Source organism: Rhinolophus sinicus, chromosome 14 (assembly GCF_057876585.1).
Source record: "Rhinolophus sinicus isolate RSI-liver-muscle chromosome 14, RSI-T2T, whole genome shotgun sequence".
In the NCBI taxonomy this organism is placed as follows: Eukaryota; Metazoa; Chordata; class Mammalia; order Chiroptera; family Rhinolophidae; genus Rhinolophus; species Rhinolophus sinicus.
The window spans coordinates 124,144,112-124,163,964 of NC_142514.1; the positions used below are offsets into that span (position 1 = coordinate 124,144,112).

Here is a 19,853-nt window from a genome sequence, read left to right on the forward strand (position 1 = left end):
TAAAATCAGACTCCTAAAAAGACGAATCATTTTTATGCTGTTTCAAGAATAAACACTCACTAGTAGGCATGACAGAAGTGAAGCAAATGTGATAAAGCCAGTGTTCATTATACGTATTTTGCAACTCTGCAACAGTTGCTTTTTCAAAGCTCGTTGAGCAAGGACCATGTCGCTACCTTTGAATCAATTCTCTGCAAAGCCATCAAGCACTTTTGCTCAAGAAATATTTAATTAATTGAATCCTAAAATTTGCAGATCACAAATGCAATTCAAGTAATTAGAAAAGTGATTTCTTCTCATGCTATTTTTGAACTGATTAAAATATTAAACTTTTAATAAATTCATCATTAGTAAAAGTTTTAGAATAGCAATATACTATAAGTGAGAGCAGACAGATTCGCCCAAGCTGAATTTGAAACAGGAGGTAAAAGAAAGTCTGGAAATTTGAAATCATGACTCAGACCATATTTTCACATTCTTCATACTTCATACTAATGTGAGCACATTCACTGATCAGCTCTGCAATGCTATCCGTAAATCTATCAGTAGTGGTCACAGCCAGAATTTAATTCTTACTTGAGCCAAATGGATTTTTTTCATTGCTTGGAAACCCCGTACATGTGCCTTTTCATTCTGCTCCATTCTCTCTTTCGCTGCTTGTTTTTGTATTTCTTCCAATCTTTTAGCTTCTTCCTCAGCAGCCAAATGAGGATCTGGCTAGCAGTCAATCAGTAATATTTTAGACAATTTAAAAGTGTGAAACAAAGCGATAACTAAAAAACAAAGCAACTTTAAAATGTTTTTCTACTTGTCTAAAATTAAACTATAAAGAGAGTTCTGTTTTTAAGTGCCCACCATTATTATCAGCATGTATCTATGAAAAAGATCAAATTGCAGGTTTAGTTTTACAAGTTCATTTCAAACCAAATTACACTATACTCATCCAAATGCATTCCTCCATCATTTTTTGTTAATAGAGAAAGTCTATTAAAATTGACTATGTTGAAAGGTAAACAAACACCCACAAAGCTAGTAGTTCAGAAACCACAAACATCAAAGGTTATTTAAGTCATTTAGAGAAGCACAGAGATTTGTCTTTGCTTTTAAGCCAACATCTGCTGCTTGGCTTCGGCCTTAGGAAGGCCAAATCACCAATACACCTACTTTAATATAATTTCTGGCTTCCTAGAACTTGTGCATAACCAATGATTATGAGATTGTTGTCAATCATCATATCTCGTTAACATAACAATAGTAATACGAAAAGGGGGGAGAGGCACATAACCTGAATTTACTATTATATCTAAACATTCACTTTCAAATATAGGTAAACACTGAAAATGTAACTTTAAGTAAAAATCTTATGTATTTTATATTTTGAAATCTATTGGTCAGGTGAAACATTAAGGATGACCATGGAAGCTATTAAGTATGTATGTTAATTTATTTAAAACTCTCAAATAGGGAGATAAATAGGTAAAGAGACTGACAGTTAATATATTAAGAAAGAATGCAGTGGCCAAACAACTTTATGAAAAATATTATATACTTTTTGAGCCTATAACTATGCAATCGAAATATGCCGGGCAGAACAACAAAAGTTAAATTAAATCAAAATTATAATCTCCATAAAATTATTTAGTGCATTAACATGTGTAACATTAAACAAATGACCTTCAGGAACAATATTTCATTCCATTTAGGGGATTCTTCACACCATTTAAGGGTAAATTAAAAACAGAATGTGAATTTTGGTAAACCAAAATTTTAAGGGAAGAAAAACTTTAAAACATGCAACATTCATGATTAACATTTTAAGTCCAGACACAATGAGGAATATAAAGGGTAGGAAGAAAATAAAGAGTTAGAGAAAAATTAAGTACCCCAAACAAATTTTATTGTTATTGTCCAAACCTCGAAACAAGATTTTACAAGAATGCTTTAGGAAGACAATCCTTTATGGCTATGTGCCAATGCAATTAAAAATTTAAACAAAATCTGACTAAAATAATTATTAGATTCCATTTTCAGTAGTTGATTTCAAAAGGTATGTGAAATTTGCAAAAACTGTGAATCCCAAGCAAAAATTCTTTTTAGAAAACATGTTTCTGAAAATATTTTCATGGATTATAATCTGCAGTGCACAGAATGTAAATGATATTAAATAATGCTACTTCTATATCTTGTACATCAGACATTTTTTAAATTGATGAATTTAACTGTGTCTGCTTTACTTGTCTGCAGATATTCCTGGAGACCCAGGAATATTTCTAGAATGAAAAATCCATTTTTAAAAAGTGCTATGCAACTGTCACTGTCAAAGAACAGACATGATGAAGGCCGTAATTTAGGAATTTTAAGCATATGATGTTTTGTTTAGTTGCATGTATAGAAAGTAAATGCAGCAAAACATAATTTAGAGAACGAATGGTTCTAGGAATATAGCAGGCCACTTTCATCATTCTTCAGCTAACAACAAATTTTGTGGCATACAAGAGATTTTAGAAGTACTTTACCAGGATATTCAAACAAAATATAATAGCAGCTCTCAGATGTTAAAAAGGCTGACTGACTAAATGAAAATACTTTATTTGCAGGAAGCTACTGAAGAAATAACCAAAGATATATGCCAAAAGTTTAAGTATTTTTTTACAGAAACCTGCTAAAGAGCCTATCATGCCACTCCAGGAAAGATGCTAAATTATTGTGCATGTGATATAAGCTTAGATGCAGATTAAAATTCAGAGATAAATTTGTTATTTTGCAAACCAAGCACATTGTTCCACTGCCATATTTTAAACCCAAGGTTTAAGGACAGATTTTTTCCTAAGTGATGGTGTGAAGAAGTAAAAAGAAAATATTAGAATGCTTTAGTTTGTGGGACTGCTTTTATATAACTGCATTATAGCTACTGATCCAATCTTCAAGTCCAGAAATTGAAGGAGGTAGGTCTTTTAGTTACTGTTAAAGAGGAAGGTTTAATAACTTACTGTAACACCAATAATGGTACCCTATATTAGGGCTAGGCAAAAAAAGTCTTTCTTTATTAATCTTAGTTGAAAGGGAACATCTATCTAATACTACAAAAATGCAGTATTAGTAACCACAAAAAGCAAGTTAGCAATAGACTAAAGTTATTATTCCTGTATTATAATATTAAACTTGTGATAATTTTAAACAAATCTCAATATTTATTCTTACAAGTTAATTCTATGACGATGATATTTATCTTAGGTCTTGATTGAATACTGATTTTAATACTTGCTATTAAGTAGTCAACCGAAATGTGTTTGTGGCACTCTAAACTCCAAATGAATGCTATACTTAAAATGTTGATTTTCCTAGTAGCCAAATATATCCAACATGAAAAAAAAAATTAAAACCCACTGTTACAAAAAAATAGCAATTATAACAACAAGGAGATATCATTTGTCATTATTAAAACTGGAAATAGTTTTTAAGCCATAATATTCCACACAGACAAGGGTCTGATAATATGGCCATTCTCATATATTGCTAATGCTTTTCAAAGGCAATTTAATGATCCATATCAAGTATCTGCTAAATGTTACAGTTTGGAACCAGTAAGTTCTCTTCTAGGAATACAGAGTTGTAGACAAAAATGTGTAAGATCATTATGTTTGCATTATTTACAGAAGAAAAAAATGGGATAACAGAAAAATGGTTAAATAAATTCTCTGATGAAATATTAAGTACCTACAAAAATATTAAGCACCTACTTTACTATAATATAAGACCCGGTCTTAATATAATATAAGATAATATAATATAAGACCAGGTCTTAATTTTTGCTCCAAAACACGCATTAGAGCTGATTGTCCGGCTAGGTTTTATTTTCAGGGAAACAGGGTAATTCCAAATTTTTCACAAAGAGCATGTATTATTTTTACAATAAAAGTTTTTAAATCAGCTACTTTAAAATATAATCATTTAAATAGCCAACTCCTTTCATTCATATTAAACCATCATTCATATTAAACATGACATGATAATTAAAAGCATATTTAAAAGATGTTTTCATGATTACTCTATAGCATTGGTAGAATTGTTCAAATTTTGATATATGGAAACAACACACACAGAACCAAGCTATAACTCAATTCAATGAGAAATAACAAAGTGAGGGTCATGAACAAAAAGTAAGTCAATCACCTGCTTTGTGTCTACCTCTCTATTCACGAAAGTATGAAGATGATGGTAGGTAGAATTACTTGTTTTCACATTAGAAATCCTCTTTACTTCGATGTTCTGAAAAACGGAATACAGAAAATAGATTAGGTTAAACGCATTAATTTTCATTTAAAGCTGGACCCAATGCAAAAAAAAAATTTTGTATTTTCATCAGTTATCCTTATTTGTTTTTTTCACATGGGATCATGAGCACTGTATTTCCATTAAACTTGAATTTAGGTTTAAAAGCTAGATTATATTTAGTCACGAATATTACATAGGTGATGCTGTATAATTTAATGTATCACATCAATAGGCACATAAAGGTAAGATGCTCCCCTATTACTGATTCTAAGTTTGATCATTTGATTACGGTGGTTCATGCCCACTAATAAGAGCAAGTTCTCTTTTTCTTTTTTCAAATAGAAGTAGGTCAATGAATACATGTAGAAGAATAATAGATACCTGTTTGATACCAAATATCATCTCCCACATTACTTGGTAATTAAAAATAGAAAAATATACCTTTATGATGGCTATATCATGCAATCACCACCATAACTAAACGAGACAAATACATAGTATGAGAAACTAGTCTAGTCTCTTCAAAAAATCTGAAATAATGAAGTTGGCTAAGGTTGGGAGAGAAAATGTTCTATAAGAGACCAAAGAGACAAAATAATCAGAAGCAACAGGTGAACCTTGACTTGGATCCTGGTATTAAAAAAAGAAAATATGCTGTAAAATAAGACAATTTAGGGACAATTGGATAATTTTTATTACAGATTGTATATTAAATGGTTTTAAGGAGTTAACAATAATTTTCTTAGTGTGATACTATAGTTGCATAAGAGAATATCAGTATTCTTACAAGAAGCATTGTGAAGTATTTAGAGTAAAAGGTGATCTCTACAATTTACCTTCAAATACATACATACATACAAACACCTATTTGAAACCTATACACAATGCAAACAGCTATTCATTGCACTCTTCTTTTAACTTCTCTGTATTTTGAAAATTTTGAAACTTTTCGTAATAAAAAGTTTTGGGAAAAAGCTATAACCTCACATTTACATGTAATTCGTATTTGCCAAATCACTTACACACACTGTTTTGTTTGCTTTTTGTCAAGTTTTTTGACCTTGGCTTGTTAGGGACATTAGGAATTATGACAAAGGCAATCAAAAGGCATCATGGATAAGACACTGCCTGCCTTTTAACACGGAATTGAGGGAGTGACTGAAATCTGACTCCTCCATTTGAATTTTGTTGGATCAAATGTTACATGGCAGATGGCTCAACATAAAAGCAGGAAGGCTGACAAAAGGAAAGGCTTAAGAGGCAAATATCTAGTACTTACGTTGATCACACATATATACTTGTATATACAACTAAATTAGACATTCCTGTGTTTGTTTAGGTCTTAATTTTCTTTTCTATTTAACTTATTAGATAAAAATAACTGTTTAATTCTGATAATCATCCAAATAGCCATCTCAATAACCACAATGAGCTAATGTGAACAAGGAAACCAATACCTTTGAAAAATAATTTCCACTTTACTTAATAATTTCTTTTTTCCAAAATCAGCCCCAAGTCACAAAAGTACACATTTTACTCCCATAAAGAGAACTCTCTCATTATTTTATGTAATCTTATGTAAATTTATTAACTTATCTGAACCTAATTTCTTTATTTATAAAATGATATCTATGTACAATGACCAAATCCTGAGTGTGGGAAAGTCTATAGGGCAAATAATCCAAGGCTTATTTTTAAAAAATATATATATAAAGGACTTTTTTTAAAGGGCCAAACTTTCAGTTTTTAAAAAAATCAAAAACACTGCAGGTTTTTTCAAACAACAAAAAGATTTTTTGAGACAACTGGGGAAAACTGAACCACAGACTGGATATTAGATGAAATAGGGATAACATTAGTATTGTGCTTAAAAAAAAGTCCTTATATATCAGAGATACATACGAAAGTATTTACAGGTAAAATGATACATAGCACTATTTTATTTATTTATTTATTTATTTATTTATTTATTTATTTATTTAGGAGGGTGCAGCTCACAGTGGCCCATGCAGGGATCAAACCGGCAATCATGATGTTATGAACACCACGCTCTAATCAATTGAGCTAACCGGCCACCCCCTGCAGCATTATTTTTAAATACTACAGATATACTTGTGTTACTCATACAATTTAAAATTAAGTTAACAAATGGTATTTTGATCTACAGTGAATTCTAATAGTAAACAATTAGTATAACCTAGTTTTTAACAGTCAAAATAATTCACCTCAAAAAGAGTTGGAGGAGGAGGTGGCAGACTTGTAATTTTGGCAGATCTCTCTTTTTCCACAAGCAGTGCTTCCTTTCGAGCTTTTATATGCCTTAAAAACAAGAGATGTCATAAATTAATCTCTCAGGTAATATTACAGCAACTGTTGGAGTTAAAAATATAAAAACCATCGGATCTGAAGAAACCCTCCAGTCTGATTCCACAGGCTCAGTATGCTGTTTAATAAAGAGTCTATACACAGTGGGCATGTAAGAAAATGTTTACCAAGTGAAAGAGATGTATCTAAACATGTGAAGTGGAACTGACCCAACTCACATCCAATGTTCCTTAGTTTAGGATAGTTTAGAGGAAAACACTTGAAATGTTGATAAGGATGGGCCACTGTATATACAATGACCACTGCTGATCAGTAACAGCCTCTTTCATTTTTAGAATATGCAAAAATACTCACTAATAACTTCCAAAGAGTCTACAACCTCTTTTAATGTTCTTAATTGCACTGATTTTTTTTCTTTTTTGACACCAGCAGCAGAGATTTTGGTTGACATGCATTCTGAACTAGCCATACATTTCTATAGAAACTTAGTAATTGTTGCTACAGTCAGACTAGAAGGAAAGCTCACTTGTGACTATGTTCACCTCAGCAAACCACTCCCTCACTGCATTATTTTTAAACCAAGTTAACAAACACAATGGATATATGATGACTTTTATTTAATATCTGCTTAAACAATATCCAATGCAGCCTCTACTTCCAGCTATATCAGTTTCCGTGGAAAATAGGGTAAAAATTATTACTTTACCAGGTTTTCTGTTTCATTAACATTTCTTTTTTATTTTTCTGTACTTTCAGAGCTTCTTTATGCCTCATTTCTGCTTTTCTTTTTCTTTCTGCTGCCCGCTGTGCCAGAGCATTCAAGTCAGGTTCCTAAAATATATATATTACTTAAAATGTTATGTTAAATAAGATTAAAAGGTAATACACAGTACAACCCCTGGCTGGTTCCCCAGATCAGGGCAAAAATCATGAAGGTGGTATTCTAATGACTGAAGTTTAGTAAATATTGAACTAACACACAAAGTTCACAGTGGCATAAATAAAGCTACAAATATCTAATGTCAGAACTTAAGGTTTTTACTAAAAACACAAACTAAAACAAGGAATCCAAGGAACATATTTGATTGCCACATTCTTTACAGATATTTCTTTTCCTTGCTAGTATTTTGATATCAAATACCTCCCTTCTTTGGAACCAGCTTGTTTATTTTGTGTGACTACCTCTGGGACTGCAATCTAGTACAGGCACACTTCGTTTCACTGTGCTTTGCTTTATTGTACTTAATAGTGCGTTTTTTACAAAATGAAGGTTTGTGGTAACGCTGCATTGAGCAAGTCTATTGGAGCCATTTTCCAACAGGCTTAGATGATGGTTAGCATTCTTTAGCATTAAAGCATTTTTTTAATAAAGGTATGTACACTGTTTTTTAGATACAATGTGATTGCACACTTAATAGACTACAGAATAAACACATTTGTATTCATCGGGAAATCAAACAATTCAGGTGACTCACCTTATTGCAGTGGTCTAGAACAAAACCTTCAATATCACTGAGGCATGCCTGTATTTTCCAACCATAAATCACAATAAACATAGTAAGGCCGGGAAGCAGTCTTAAGTACTGAGTTAAGTTCTACGTACTTTGACTTTCTGAAAGTCATCAAAGAATTTTTTTTTAAAACTTCATTTCTCTTTTCTTTTTTTTTTATTTAAAGATTTTATTGGGGAAGGGGAACAGGACTTTATTGGGGAACAGTGTGTACTTCCAGGACTTTTTTCCAAGTCAAGTTGTTGTCCTTTCGATCTTAGTTGTGGAGGATGCAGCTCAGCTCCAGGTCCAGTTGCTGTTGCTAGTTGCAGGGGGCGCAGCCCACCATCCCTTGCAGGAGTGGAGCCGGCAACCTTGTGGTTGAGAGGATGCGCTCCAACCAACTGAGCCATCCGGGAGCCCAGCGGCAGCTCAGCTCAAGGTGCCCTGTTCAATCTTAGTTGCAGGGGGCGAAGCCCACCATCCCTTGCGGGACTCGAGGAATTGAACTGGCAACCTTGTGGTTGAGAGCCCACTGGCCCATGTGGGAATCGAACCAGCAGCCTTTGGAGTTAGGAGCATGGAGCTCCAACCGCCTGAGCCACCGGGCCAGCCCCGTCATCAAAGAATTTTTACTATGTGTGAATGAAATCTAAGTGTGTGCACATTCATCTATACATGTTTTACAAAAGTACACATTTTATTGATGTGAAAAGTACACATCACCTATACAGGTATGAGGAATAACAAAGTGGGAAATTTGAATTCACCCCACTGGATCTTTCCAAAATGCTTGAAACCACAACTTCTGATTCAGAAGGTTACTATTTTATTTGCCCACATTAGTTAAGGAACGGAAAAGAATAATGATAATTTAAACAACACAGGAAAATAGATTTTACTTAACATGATTCTTACTAGGAAATGAACCTAGCAGCATTCTTGAATTATATTAAATTTACAAAGTTCAGGCTGCTCAAAAGAAATTCTATGTGAAAACATTTTTATCACACAAAAGCATTTAACAAGTACAATTTACTTCTAACCAATATTACTACCACAGAGAAGTAGTCAAATAAGTGTTCACTTACATTTTCTTTGGCTTGTTGATGTCCCTCTCCCATATTTCTTAAACTTGCCAAATAGAGTTTTTCCAAGTTCTTTATTTTCTGAGTTTGTGATTCTTCCCATTCTGTCCTTAGTGCCTCTGCCAAACGAATAAATTGCTGATTTCTCCTCTGTTTTATATCCTCTCTTATCTGTAAAGCGATGCCCCTTTCTTGTTCTCGAACCTAAAGAATGAATATTTAACAGATTATATGACAAGAGGATTACTTAAAGTTTTTTGAAAAGCTATTTAGAAATAGGAACCCAAAGGAATTCTCTTTAGGTCTATCAATTCTCCCAAATATTCATATTATATTAGACAAGCAAAAAATCCAAGTGATATAGAAAAGAAAGTAAAATCTCAAGACAACTTCTAAAGTTTCCTGATTGGTTATTGCCCCCTGAATCCTAACAGTACTGCCATTATCATTCTAATAACTTAAGAGGCTAAAATGGTTAAGCATGATTCAATAAAATTTATAGCCCAGATGAGCACAGATAAGGCTGGATTAGAACTCTATACCTGTGGTACATCATCCCCAATTCTAGGCAGAATGGCACCTAAAACATGCTGCATGAAGACTTAACTAATTTATTCTAAAAAAACAATTTCTTAATAAATTTGTCTTGTAGCTAATAATCTTTCCAGTAAGTTGTCTTCAAAGTCATTCTAATCTTCCTGCTATAATCTTCCTAAAATCAGTTACACATAGTTTTAAAAATATTTAAAGAGGGGACAACCAAGATGGTGCAGTAGGTAAACGTTGTGTTTACCTTCTCTCACAACTACATCAAAATTACAACTAAGCTACAAAACAACCATTACTGACAATCGTCTAAAATCATACTGAACTGAAGCCCTTCAACTAAGGACGTGCAGAAGAAACCACCTCCAGACTGGTAGGGAGGTCAGAGACGCGAAACAGGCTAGTCCCACACCCTCGTGTGACCGTTAAAGATTGGGAGGGCTGTTTCGGCTGTGGGGGTCCCCTCATCCCTTAAAGGAGCGAGAGATCCCAGCCCCACCCCAGCCCAGGGTTCCAGTGCTGGGGAGAGAAGTCCCCATAATTTTTGGTTGTGAAAACCAGCAGAGATTGTGACTGAGTGAGACTGAGTGCAGCTGTATTCCCAGGTGCTCCTCTTAAAGGGACTGTGCACAGACTTACCACCAGTGGAATCACTCTCTCTGAGCTTCAGCGCTGGGGCAGCAGCTGGAAAGGCGGCAGGGACAAACTGTGGGGAACTGAGTTGTCTGGCTTGGGATGGGGGCTAGAGAGGTGGCTTTCTCCTGGATGGGGGAGCTGGTAGAAGCCATTATTTCTTTGTTGAGCCCTCCCCCTCTCAGCGTGAGAACATAGGCAGCCGCCATACCTGAGTCTCTGCCGGATTTGAGACCTGGCCCGGCCCAACTTTTGGGCACACCCAGGCTGCTTTCAGTGGCTTTTTCATGCACACCACCTGCTTTGGCTCAAGCTGCAGACTTTCCTATAGTCTCTCAAAAGTTCACAGAAGCCAGACAAGCAGCATCTGGCTTAAGCATGTCCTATACCTCGGGCTGAGTATCCCTAAGCTGGGACTAGCAGCAGCCAGCCTTGGTTAGCAGCTTGGCCTCTGAAGGAGCTCCAAAGCACGGCAAGGGTGGCAGCCATCTGCGGATTTCTTTCTGGCTCCCACTAGGTGGCCCTGGGGCACAGGCTGTGGCTGAAGTAGACCCACAGCGGATCTTCTCCAAGGGAGTCCTGGGGCTGGCACCCCCACTGGCCAGCTTCAAAATGAGCTGGAGCATCACCCAGCCACCTCCAAGTACAATACACCCAAGCGGCAGACTGGGTAGACACCAGAGTCCTGCTGAGGCAGATCCTGCTCTGTAGAATCAGCCCCTGCACAGCAACTCTTCCACTGTAGTCAATGCCAGTCCTCACAACCAGTGAGCCCAAGGGTCAGTCCCTCACACTGATGTGCAATTATCAACCAAGGCTCAACTACAAGAGGAGGGCAGACACAACCCACACAAGGGACACACCTGGAGTGTGTGGCTCAGGTGACCAGAAAGACTGTGCCACTGAACCCCACAGCACACCTACTACATAAGGCCACTCTACTAAGACCAGAAGACATAGGAGACCTACCTAATACATAGAAAAAAACACACGGAGGCAGGCAAAATGGGGAGACAAAGAAACATTTCCCAAATAAAAGAACAGAACAAAGCTCCAGAAAAAGAACTAAGAGAAATGAAGATAAGCAATCTATCAGATGCAGAGTTTCAAACACTGGTTATAAGAATGCTCAATAATCTCAGGGTGAACTTCAACAGAGAGATGAAAACCATAAACAAGAAACAGTCAGAAATAAAGGATACAATAACAGAAATGAAGAACATATTACAGGGAATCAACAGTAGAGTAGACAAAGCAGAAGATCCAACCAATGATGTAGAAGGTAGCAGAAAACACCTGACCAGAACAGCAAAAAGGAAAAAGAATCCAAAAAATTGAGGAGAGTTTAAGGGGGCTCTTGGACAATATCAAGCATACCAACATTCACATTATAGGGATACCAGAAGGAGAAGCGAGAGAGCAAGGCATTGAAAACCTACTTGAAGAAATAATAACAGAAAACTTCCCTAACCTGGTGAAGGAAAGAGACATACAAGCCCAGGAAGCGCAGAGAGTCCCAAACAAAATAAACCCAAAGAGGCCAATACCAAGACATATCATAATTAAAATGCCAAAGTTTAAATACAAAGAGAGAATCTTAAAAATAGCAAGAAAAAAGTAGTTAGTTACCTACAAGGGAGATCCCATAAGACTGTCAGCTGATTTCTCAACAGAAACTTTCCAGGCAAGGAAGGAGTGGCAGGAAATATTCCAAGTGATGAAAAGCAATCACATACAACCAAGATTGCTCTACCTAGCAAGGATGTCCTTTAGAACTGAAGGACAGATAAGGAGCTTCCCAGACAAGAAAAAGCTGAAGGATTTCATCACTGCCAAACCAGTATTACAAGGACTCTTAGCGGGACTTCTTTAAGATAGGAGGGGGGGTTAAGGACGGGTGAAAGGGGAAGGGATTAAGAAGTACAAATTGGCGTTATACAGTAGCCATGGGGATGTAGGGCATGGGATAAGGAATATAGTCAATAATACTGTAATAACTAGGTATGCTGCCAGATAGGTACTAGATCTATCAGGGTGACAGATGGGAATGGGGTTGGGGCCAAGGTAAAAAAAAAATGAAGGCATTAAGAAATACAAATTGGTAGTTAATACAGTATAGAGAATATAATAAACGATGTTGTAAAGATCATGTAAGATGCCAGATGGGCACTGGACTTATCAGGGGATCATGTCACAGACGGTGTAGATGCCTGACCAATGCGATATACACCTGACGAGCTGAAGTAGAATGATATTGAATATCAACTATAACTAAATATATAGGTATAGACAGTCACAGGATGTGGAGTACAACATAGGGAAGATAGTCAATGGTATTGTAACAGCTGTATAAGATGTCAGAGGGGTAGTAGCTTGGGGGGGGGGGTTATCACTTTATGAGGGGTTTAAATGTCTATTATTAATACATTGCTTTGTACACCTGAAACTAATAAAAAAATTAATTAATTAAAAATAGTTAAAGAACTGTTTTCCAATAATTATTGAGTCAAATAATCCCTATCTTCAAATTCTTCTTCAATCTATTTACCATTTCAGCCTATTTTTTCAAATGCTCCAAAAACTAGTTAATATGCAAGAACCAGAGCTCCTGTACAGCCAGAAAAGGTTTTTACAGGAAACATTTTATTTAGAACATTCTAATGTAAAAATTACTAATAATTTGGAGAAGACAAAGAATTTGAAACTTTGTTCCAAATAAACTTTTACCTGTAGTAATCTTAGTTTTCGTCGTCTTTCATAATCCTCTTTTAAAACGAAGGCTTCCTCATTAGGACTCAATCTCAGTTTGCCAGCATTTATTACCTTTCTTTTCATTTCTGTGTCTGTATGTATAAAGGTTCTGAATTTGAAGAGAGAAAAATGTCTATTAAAATAGGGCAGCAAAGATGAGAATAATTTTTAAAATATATATTTATTTGATAAGGGCTGTATACACACAAATAGAGTAATTTGGGTAAACACAGTCCAACTTATTACAGATACCAGTTATTAATTCAGCACTTAAATCAGTGGTTCTCAGATGGATGGGAAGGGGGTAAGTGGAGGATGAATCAGAATTACTTGAAAAAATTTTTCCCCATCTACAGCAGATCACTGTCTACACAGAGTATCTGGGACATGACATTCCTGACTGGGATTTCCAGGGTTTACCTGGCTTACGTGTAAAAAAGCACAAAGACTTAAAAAGATGTGTTAGCACAGAATAAATGTTTTCACAATTACAATTTAACACTTTAGACATTCGATAACCGTTCATAACCAGCAAGACTGCTGTAATTACAAGGGCTCCTGGTCCCTAGATTCAACTCCCCATTGTATATAACTTGATCACCAAGTGTTACCATATCATATGGAATCACATCAACCCCTGAACAGTAAACAGTTCTTCATTAATTACAATGGTGTGATTTTTTAAGTGAATAATCATTTTAAAAACTTCCTCTTGGAACAATTGTGTTGTTTGGATGAGTCAGGTATTTAGATCCCCAGTCTGTTTATCTAGGGGTACTGTTTACACTTGTACTGTTTAATACATTCACACTCTCCTCACCAGATTAATGTGCCCCTATCTGGGAGTCTGCTAGGGAGAAATGGAAAGAATGTAAGAATCTATAAGGTTCTATAATTTTTTTTTTTTTTTTTTTTTTTTTAAGATTTTGTTGGGGAAGGGGAACAAACTTTATTGGGGAACAGTGTGTATTTCCAGGACTTTTTGCAAGTCAAGTTGTTGAACTTTTCAGTCTTAGCTGTGGAGGGCGCAGCTCAGCTCCAGGTCCAGTTGCCCTTGTCAGTTGCAGGGGGTGCAGCCCACCATCCCTTGCGGGAGTCCAGCCAGCAACCCTGTGGTTGAGAGCCCACTGGCCCATGTGGGAATCGAACTGGCAGCCTTAGGCGTTAGGAGCATGGAGCTCCAACTGCCTGAGCCACCAGGCCGGCTCCAGGTTCTATAATTTGAAAACACTCCTCAGGTGATTCTGGTATCTTCTCATTCCCATTACTGCCATTTCCAAAAATTAGACACAATCAGTTTATGACCATGGTTTTATCTGAGGTAAGTCAGTATTTCTCAGGTCCCCTCACAATGACCAGGCAGGCAATCTGGGTGATTGGATACTAACATCTTTCTGAAGCTTCGCTTAATTAAGCCTCACTTCTCCAAGAGGCTGTTCTCTAGTAATTCTTGCTCCACCCACCCATCCACTCATTCCTGACTTGCTCACCGATCATACATTCATATGGTGACTAATCTTATGTTGTCTTGGTATTACTTTCCTCTAGTTTTTCATCAATTACAGTTTGCCCTTTCTAGTTAGATTCCCAACAATTGAAGAACAGAGCCTATAGTTTTCTTTTAATATTAATTTAATATGTAACAACTATCAGGCAGTATTTCACTTACGTGGATGGATACTGTCTTTACTAAAGTGTAAACAGAACAGTGGCTAGGAGAATTCAGAATTACCTAATGGGGACTAATACTTTCCCAGTGAATTCTCCATCAAAACACAAGCTCAGTGAGGGAAGGAACCGTCTTCTTCCTGGTTTTATGTCCACAGACTAGAAACAGAGCCTTGAACATAAATACTAGGTACTTTGGTAACTGTGTGGACTAAAGAAAATGATTCATTCAGCGAGTTAATAATCAGAAAGTGCTACAGTGGTATACTTCATTGTTACTATTTTCAACAGGACTCTGATGCCAAAAGGAATAATTGCTTGTGTTTGAAAATGTTTTCCAATACATCGCACTCAGCTGATATTCACAAGGCTTTGGTAATAGCAGGTAAAGTGCCACTTGTTTTTCCCATTTTATACATGAAGAAATAAAGGCCTCTTGGGTTAAAGCACTTGACCTAAGTGACAATATTTACCGGCAAAGGCAAGGGAAGAATCTGGTTTCCTTATTCAACATGGCTCCTGACTTTCTGACATGCTAAAACATGTAAAGTGAGAAATTTTGTTTAGGCTGGTATTTTTTTGCAAGCAGGGCTTGAAGAATAGGAAAGAACTGAATAAAGAAAAAATCAGCAAGATTAAATTCAGTCTTAACAATGGGTCTTTATTAATTTGTCTGAAGGTCTTCAAAAATTCACTCACATTGAGACTATTAAAACTAATTCCTGATAAATCTCAGATATAGCATCAAGGGAGGGGAGAGAGAGAACATTCTATAAAATTCCATTATGTGAAGTTCAAAAACACGCAAGACTAATCCATGATGAGAGGTTAAAAATAGGGGGTCATCTTTCTGGAGGTTACCGACTAGGAGGGGACACAAAGGGCTTGCTGGAGTGGGGGAAATGTTCTCTGTTTTGATCTGTGTAGTTATACAGGTGTATAACTATGTACAAATTCCTCAAATGGTATATTAGATTTGTCTAAATTATACCTAAATAAAAAAGGAAAAAAAAATGAATTTTTCAGATTGTTTTGAGGATTCATCATCTCATTTGCTAGAGGATTATAGGAAAATATACACACATTTGTTATTTTCACCTCCTAGGATGGGATAGAGTAACTGTTTTCTCTTTTACATAATCAAAAAAATTATTTGGAAATAATTTCAGAATTAGAATTCCCATATGCTCTTTTCCCAGTGTGGGGACAGAGTCCCAGACAGCAGGTTCCAGGCTCTCGACCTCACATGGGTGAGACACGGGTAGTAGATGGCCATCAGCTATGACTAGTTGGCCATCAGCTGTAACCAGTTAGCCATTGGACACTGATACAACTGCTGTGGCTGAGCTAGCAACGGAGGATTGCAGTCGGCAAGTGAGGTTGGGTGGCAGAAAAGTGGCCGTTGGGTTGCGGATTGTGTGGCTCCTGCTTCCTGTTTCTCTAGCCCAGCTGCCAGCAAGACTATAGTGGTATGACTCCCCTATCTATGGCTCTGTGGGTGTTCCTTTTTGGCCTCACCATATCCTGCGTTCTTATGTGGGGAGCGGGAGCTGAGACCCCACATAACACCCCACATGACAGCCAGCATCTCTAAATGTTAACTAACATCTTACATAACCACAGTACAATAATCATACCAGGAAATTAACACTGGCACAATACTTTTAACTCGTCTACAGAGAAAGTTAAAAGTTCAAATTTCATCAATTATCCCACTAATGTCCATTTTCTGCACTAGGACCCAATCCAAGGGCAATATATTGCATTTGATTGTCGTGGTACTATGCAGGTACCAAGATGAGATTAAATCCACAAAGATTTTATTCGGGGAAATGCTTGTGTGAGAAAAAATGGGAAGCTAGTAAAAGCTGGAAACAATGCACTTTCATGCAAATCTGACAGAGTGAAGGAGGGAGAAAAGTTGGGTAGATGCCTCTTAAGACTGCCATGCAGTCTAAGGAAGGTTCTGCAAGACCTCTGGGAAGTCCTCAAGCTAAAGTCCCTTGTTTCTCAGGAACAGGCCTACTATGCTCAGTTATTGGCTAGGCTCTGTCACTGGCTAGGAGCAGCCCAGGGGAAGCATCCATGCATATGAACTTCAGAATGAGGCGCTGAAAGTCTGTGAATTACATTCTCATGGCTGCAGAGGTTGTCGGTTGTCATGTCTCCTTCAACTCCTCTAATCTGGGCGAGTTCCTCAGCCTGTCTTTCTTTTCAAGATCATGACATTTTTCAAAAATACTGGCCAGTTATTTTGTAAAATGTCCCTCGATTTTGGATTTGTTCAATCTTTTCTTGTGGTTAAAATGAGGTTATGGATTTGTGGCAAGAACACTGTCGTGCAGGAGACCCTGCTCGCTGTGCCATTTGTCATGCGCAGAGGCCTGCGGGGTCTCTGCTCCTGCTCCCCACACAAGAACGCAGGATGTGGTGAGGCCAAAAAGGAACACCCATGGAGCCATAGCTAGGGGAGTCATACCGCTATGGTCTCACTGGAGGCTGGGTTCACTGGACATGCGACCTGCTGTCCGTTTTTCTGCCAACTGACCGACGACTCTCCTCCACTCTCTACTCGGCTCCTCTACTCTCTTCTGCTCTCCTCGGCAATCCTTGGCTCTCCTCCGTAGCCGTAGCAGTTATATCAGCAGCCAATTGGCCAACTGGCCACAGCCGACGGCCAACCAGCCTCAGCCAACGGCCATCCACTACCCGAGCCAGCACCCTTCCTCGTGAGGCCGAGAGCCTGTAAACTACTTTCTGGGGCTCTGTCCCCACAAACACCACAGAAGTGATAATGCACCCTTCTCAGGGCATCACATAGAAGGTAAATGTGGGTAACCTGTCTTACTACTAGTGTGGGGAATTTTGATCAGGTGGTTAATTAAGGCAGTATCTACTAGGTTTCTCCACTGTAGTTATTACTTTTCCTTTGTAATATCTGATGAAGAGATACTTGAGGCTATAGAAATCCGATGCTCATCAAACTTTTGCCCACTGTTTAGCATCCACTGATGATTGTTGTCTGAAACAATTACTGTGGCAATTATCAAAAAGCATTTTCTATTTCCCTATTCCTTCTACATTTATCCATTGGAATTCTACTGCAAGGAAGGAATTCCCCTGCTCCCTCACTTATTTATATCAATATAGATTTTTAAATTCTATGTATTATTACTATCCAATAAAAGAAAGACTATGTATCTTGCAAAATTTTGTTCTGATTAAATGACACCTGGCATATTGTAATCAAAAATACTAGATTTAGAAGACTGGGTTCAAGACCCAACACTGCCACTTATAGCAGAAGACACTGGTCAAGTCATTTGGGCCTTTTCTTAAACTACACACTGGGAGTAATCATACCTTACCCCACGCGATCTGATGATTATGTCCCTTACTGAAATTGAAACTGCCAAATGCTTTCTAGATAAAGACTCAAACGTTCCCCATTGTTTTAAAAGCTCAGTTTGGGGCAGGACTTAATGCCCAAAACATTAAAGGTGACAGACACCAAAAAAGAGCAATGTCTCCGCATGAAACGATTCCACGCGGTGCTTTTAAACGGCTACCAGGTTTCAGGCCACGTCCGCGCCTGACCTTGGGGGGGTGGGGGGGGAGATGGGCAGGACGCACCGATTCGAGTTTTCAGCAGCACAGGAACAGCAGAGGCCGCCCCGGGTACCCCGGCCTTGGAAGCTCCGGGACCCCGCGCGACCCGACCCCGGAAGAGCGCGCAAAGCCACACGCGTCAAGGCCCCGGGGAGACTCTCACACGCAGCGGGCGGGTCCGGGTCCGGGTCCGGCCGTGCCTCACGCCCCGGAGCTCTTTAAAGCCGAGCCAGGGCCCGTCGCCCGCCGAGGCCTGAGAGCCGCGGGCCGTGCTGGATTCGCGGCGCCGCAACTTTCCGACGTCCGCTTCCTTCCCTGCACACTCCCAGCTCCCGAGCGTCAGGAGGTCGTGGGAACCGTCACTCACCTGAGAACCGGGAGCCGGGAGCCAGGAACCGCAGCTCAGACAGCGAAGGCCCCGGCGGGCGCCGCCGATCGGCTTCCGAACAGCCGTTCGTGCGCCTGCGGGGCAGCCATCGCCCAGCCGCCGTCACTTCCGTCATTCAAACCGCCCGCCAATGGCGGGGCCACACCGCGGGAATCCGCCAGGTCCCGCCTCCCCCGAGGCCAGCGGGACAATCGCGCCAGAAAAGCCCGCGGCTCGCGCACGCGCACGCGCACGCGCACGCGCACGGGCACGGGCACGGGCACGCGCACGCGCACGCGCACGGGCACGGGCACGCGCCAGCCTCTAAGTACGTAGAGCCCCGTTATTTCTCATACCGCGGCTTTGAAGTTTTACTTCATCTCTCTCAATATGTTCATTTCACAGGTCAGGAGACAGATCTCCAAATAGGGAAAGATATTTGTCTAGAGCCAGGAGGGTGGCTATAGTCTTAAGGTACAAATCATGAAGATGCCTTGGGATTTGCATCTTTTTGTGTATTGAGTACACAATTCGTTTGGTACGATTATGCTACAGTTAGTTTCTGCTTGCTTTCATTAAAGGCTTCCAACTCGTACAACAGTAAACCATGTCACGATACGCTGTGCCTCCAGAGGTCTGACACACCTAGAACATGTCAAGGATTTATCTGCTGTAAATAACCTCTAATCAGAGAGGGCATGAGTACAGGTTCATATTTATTGAGCATCTATTACGTGCGAAGTACAGTCGGCTAGGTGCAGGGGTGACAAGGGTAAATGGATTGTGGCCCTTATCCTAGCTTTTGTAGTCTAGTTAAATATACCAGGAATCAGGATTAGAAAATGGGGTGGGGGGGTTGGAGAGGGACGTTACTGACATGATCATTTCTGTCTTGGTTTTAAAGCAGAGGTCACAGGGAATTAAGACTGAAGACTGAAGGCAGGGAAACCAATTAGGATACAACTGCAGGAAGTGAAAGATGATCACACTGAGAATGGAGAGAAGTGGGTAGGTGTGGGGACAGAGCCAGGAGTGCAGTTTCCAGGCTCTCGCCCACACAGTGGAAAGGTGCTCACTCAGGTAGTAAATTGCCATGAAGTG

At 38.6% G+C, this 19,853-nt stretch overlaps 1 protein-coding gene across 1 annotated transcript in view; it reads right to left on the bottom strand.

The window, feature by feature from the left end:
* Nucleotides 1–18,886, bottom strand: part of CEP295 (centrosomal protein 295) — a 49,856-nt gene extending 30,970 nt beyond the window's left edge. The window contains exons 1-7 of the mRNA XM_019737512.3: nt 18,753–18,886; nt 13,085–13,217; nt 9,182–9,382; nt 7,307–7,431; nt 6,501–6,594; nt 4,174–4,269; nt 577–717 (exon numbers count right to left, since the gene is read on the bottom strand). Coding sequence (XP_019593071.3) covers nt 577–717; nt 4,174–4,269; nt 6,501–6,594; nt 7,307–7,431; nt 9,182–9,382; nt 13,085–13,192 — 765 coding nt within the window. The 5' untranslated portion in view covers nt 13,193–13,217; nt 18,753–18,886. The remainder of the gene's footprint in view (nt 1–576; nt 718–4,173; nt 4,270–6,500; nt 6,595–7,306; nt 7,432–9,181; nt 9,383–13,084; nt 13,218–18,752) is intronic.
* Nucleotides 18,887–19,853: the final 967 nt, after the last annotated feature.